The 4685-nt window shown below is 47.2% G+C and overlaps 1 protein-coding gene across 1 annotated transcript; it reads left to right on the plus strand.

Annotated features, from left to right (window-relative positions):
* Window positions 1–895: 895 nt before the first annotated feature.
* Window positions 896–3546, plus strand: LOC308429080 (UV radiation resistance-associated protein-like; the record flags this gene model as incomplete). Its single annotated transcript, XM_080927720.1, is given in 3 exon segments — window positions 896–914; window positions 917–2316; window positions 2318–3546. Coding segments are annotated over 3 exon segments (1695 nt in total). The 3' UTR covers window positions 2594–3546.
* Between the last annotated feature and the right edge of the window lie 1139 nt (window positions 3547–4685).

Below are 4685 nucleotides of genomic sequence, written 5' to 3' on the forward strand. Positions count from 1 at the left end.
TGCAGTGCTGTGGCTAAGATAAAGCCTGTATTTACTACACAAGTACCTTGTAGCTCTGCCCTGATGATAAGATTTTTTCTTGGTTTTGTTTTTTTTTTTTTTCTTCTAGGTATATGTGTCCTTCCATCTATGTGCTCAACTCCCTCATCAGGAAAATAGGCACAATGACATCTGGAATGTCTGGGTGAGGGGTTGGGAACCTGGAATACTGAGAGCCTTAGGAGACCCTCCATAATGTGGCAGCTTCCTTCCTGTATTTATTGAGTACTTCCCCTTTGAAGCTCTGAGAAATCCTAAGGTGACTTAGTCTGCTCTCAAGTAGTCTCAGGGTTTGGAGTTCCCTTGGCCACTAGCCCAGGCTTGAGCTTGCTTCTAACCAAGAGTATTCTGGCCTTTCTTCTGGCACTGCCTCAAGGCCTGCTCAGTGCGTGGAGCCCAGAGCCAAAAGATGGCACTCCGTTGGTTGGCTGGCTGACTTCAGAGCACTTGTGTGGATATCACAACTTGACATTTTCACAATAGCTCCTCTAGAAATCAGCTCTGCTGTTTTTTTTGCATGCACTTTATATTCACTATAACTAGTAAGATTTTGATGCAGACTTTCAAACCTTTAAAAAAATCAAGTACTGACAAAAATGTAATCGTAAACTTTTATGCAAAAATGCTTAAAATCTGTACATTTATCTTTGTTTTTTAAAGTAAAGTTGTTCAAGGGGTGGAGGGGTTGCACTGCAGTAATATGGCTCTTCCTTAGCCAGCGGCGGTGGCCAGCGTGGGCCTGGAGCTACTGGGGCACTTGGGTGCCCCATTTCTAGGCTGTAGGGACTCGGTGAATCACAGCTCGGGAGGCGGAGGCAGATGATTCATGAGGCCGCTCAGCCGCCCAGGTGTCTAGATGAGCTCCTGCGCCTCGCTCAGGGCCCGGTGCCTCTGCCACCCCCGGGCCCGTCTGCCGCGCTGACGCCGGGTGCCCCTGCGCGGGCCTTGCATGTGGAGCTGCCGGCTCAGCAGCGGCGTCTTCGACATCTCCAGAACATTGCTGCTGGGAACATTGTTAATAGAAATGGCCATCAGCTCCTGGATACCTACTTCACTCTTCATTTGTTTGATAATGTGAAGGTCTGTAAAGAGTTCTATAGGAGTGAAGTGATTAAGAATTCCTTGAATCCAACGTGGAGGAGTCTTGACTTTGGAATAATGCCGGACTGTCTGGATACATCTGTGTCCTGCTTTGTGGTGAAGATTTGGGGTGGAAAGGAAGAGGCCTATCAGCTGCTGATAGAGTGGAAAGTCTACTTGGATGGGCTGAAGTACTTGGGTCAACAGATCCATACTCGCAACCAAAATGAAATAATTTTTGGGCTGAATGATGGCTACTATGGTGCTCCATTTGAACACAAGGGTCATCCACATGCACAGAAGAACCTCTTTCAAGTGGACCAGAACTGTGTCCGAAATTCTTATGACGTCTTCTCTTTGCTGCGGCTTCATAGAGCCCAATGTGCAATTAAACAGACTCAGGTAACTGTTCAGAGAATTGGAAAGGAAACTGAAGAAAAACTAAGACTCACATCGACAAGCAATGAGCTGAAAAAAGAAAGTGAATGTCTGCGATTAAAAATTTTGGTGCTTCGAAATGAACTGGAAAGACAGAAGAAGGCGCTGGGGCGGGAGGTGGCCTTCCTGCAGAAGCAGCAGATGGCTCTACAGGACAAAGGAAGTGCATTTTCGGCTGAGCATGGCAACCTTCATCTGCAGAAGGAGTCCCTGAGTGAGCTGAGGAAGGAGTGTACTGCCAAAAGAGAACTCTTTCTGAAGACCAATGCTCAGCTGACAATCTGCTGCAGGCAGCTGCTCTCGGAGCTCTCCTACATCTACCCTATTGATATGAATGAGCATAAGGATTATTTTGTATGTGGTGTCAAGTTGCCTAATTCCGAGGACTTCCAAGCAAAAGATGCAGGTGTAGGCTTCTCGACAGGCAACCCTTCACCCGATAAAGTACATCGAAAACGGGCCAGCTCAGAGAATGAGAGACCCCAATATAAAACCCCTCCGCCCAGCTACAATTCAGCATTGACACAGCCTGGGGTGGCCATACCCACCTTGGGAGACTCTGAGAGGAAGGTCACCCCACTGTCCTCCTCCCTGGACACCTCCCTGGACTTCTCCAAAGAAAATAAGAAAACAGGAGTAGACCTGGGCAACAGCGTAAGTGGAGACCACGGAAATGCGGACTCCGGCCAAGGACAAGGGGAAGCTCTGCCTGGGCACCCGGCAGCCATAAATGGCACCACGCTTCCCAGCAAGCAGGCTGGCCCTGCCAGTACCCTGCTGCCAGGCCCGTGCCACTCGGCCCCCTCAGCGGAGCTCTGCAGTGGAGCAAGCAGAAGAAATTATTGGGCTGGAAGCCACAGGTTTCACCTCGGGCGACCAGCTCGAGGCGCTCAGCTGCATCCCAGTGGACAGCCCGGTGGCGGTGGAGTGTGACGAGCAGGTGCTGGGAGAGTTTGAAGAGTTCTCTCAGAGGATCTATGCCCTCAGTGAGAACGTGTCCAGCTTCCACCGGCCTCGCAGGAGTTCTGACAAGTGAGGCCAGCAGTCAGGCAGCACCCTGGCAGAGCCGCTGCCCTGCACCCGGCCCGAGCTGCACTTACCCTGTTTGATAATTCCGACACATGTGGAGCAGATTCCTCAGAAAGGCTGACTTTGGGACAGAGCAGACTCAGGGTCATTAGGTACCAGTGGGGCCAGTCCGTGAGATTCGCTTTCCAGGCGAAGGCCATCCTCTTGCTTACAGCTCGTCATGGTTAGGCATTTGTCTGCGCTTTATTTACACTGTGTTCTCAGAGGGAAGGATGAGTGAGCTCACCTTTAGTTTCTCATAAACATCCACCCTCTCCATAGCTTGTAAAACAAAAACCACTTTCCACCACTAAGAGGCCTGCGCCCATCTAGTAGGCTAATGAATAAGAAACGAGGTGGTAGTCTCTGGTCCAGGCTCTTGGCCCCAAGTACCCAGCCTGCAGATCCCGCTGTTGCCTGCTTTCTCAAGATGGGCCGTGCATCCTGAGAACTTGGGCGGTAAGTCTACTAGTCCGAAACCAGCAGAAATGATGTACTGTCTCTGTCTAGTGTGCCATACACTGATGAAGACTTGTCCTGTGGAGGATCCCAGGGGACCCTCAGAAACTGCACAGTTACCACAGTCAGAAGGCAGCCAGCTTCCTTTGGGGCCAAAGTTTTTATGAGGTCCAAAATTGGGCACACCTCTGGCAATACACACCCCAGATAAAGACCCCCTAGATATAAATCCTATTAACTTATTACACTTCAGGCAGAAGGAAGCCGTCATATGTGACAGAGTACACATAGAGTCAGGAAGCCCAGTGTGCAGACTGTGAGGCAGCTGAGGTACAGCATAGAGTGCATTTCACAACGCTCAATTATGTTTTACAAGTCCATTGTCCTCACACACTCAGATTCCATTCGCTCTTGCTTTATACATTATGTACCCACAGACATGCAGGGTTGCAAGCTCTTAAAAGAGAAATTTATCCACATATCCATGTATTGTAAAGAAAAATAAAAATAAAATTTACTTCACTTGAAAAAAAATAAAGTAAAGTTGTTCAATTAAAAAAAAGAAAGAAAGAAAGGTGAGGCAAAGGCCCAGCTCTGTTTCTTTTGCTCTGTGAACTTTGGCAGACACCTTAACATCTCTGTGTCTTCACTTCCTAACCAAATGAGAAGCCCACATGAGGTACAGCATCCAGGGCTGTGGAGAGAAATCTTGATGAATTCAGTTCATGATGAGTTTGTTATGTCTTTGATGCAGGATCCATAACTGTTCAGTCACCCATGCCCAAACGATTTAAAACAAAAATTGAAGAAGAAGAAGAAGAAGAAGAAGAAGAAGAAGAAGAAGAAGAAGAAGAAGAAGAAGAAGAAGAAGAAGAAGAAGAAGAAGAAGAAGAAGAAGAAACAGAAGAGGAGGAAGAAGCAGAAGAAGAAGAAGAAGGAGAAGGAGAGGAGAAGGAGAAGCAGAAGCAGAAAGAGAAGGAGTAGGAGAAGGAGAAGGAGAAGAAGGAGAAACCAGAAGGCCCAACTTCTTTCTATATCTCAGTTTTATCCCCTGGAAACTTAAATTTATTAGGAAGTTGAAGAGAGCTGAGGAAAAAGTTGCTCAATCAGTACAGTACTCACTGCTCAAGCAGAACTTAAGCTCAACACAATTCATTTAAAAAAAAGGTGGATACAATAGAAGCAAACCTAGTTAGCATAGCTTTGGTGAGCTTTAATCATCTCACTAACAATGGTTCTTGGATAAAGCTGACTTACTCAACAGAGGACACCAAGAACAACAAACAGCATGTGTACATCTATGTCTGTGCCAAAGAGTGTGGCAGGTGTTGGCAGATAGAGACCTCAAAAATCTATAGGCACAATTTTCTGCCTGCCAAGAAGCAGTCAAAAGCAACTCTTATGGCTTGAATATACTTGGGCCAGAGAGTGAGAATATTTGGAGTTGTGGCCTTGTTGGAGTAGATGTGTCACTGTAGGGAGGGGCTTTAAGACCCTCATCCTAGCTGCATAGAAGTCAATATTCTGTTAGCAGCCTTCAGATGACAATATAGAACTCTAAGTTTCTCCTGCACCATGCCTGCTTGGATGCTACCATATTA

This window comes from Micromys minutus, assembly GCF_963924665.1.
Source record: "Micromys minutus genome assembly, chromosome: 13".
NCBI lineage: Eukaryota > Metazoa > Chordata > Mammalia > Rodentia > Muridae > Micromys > Micromys minutus.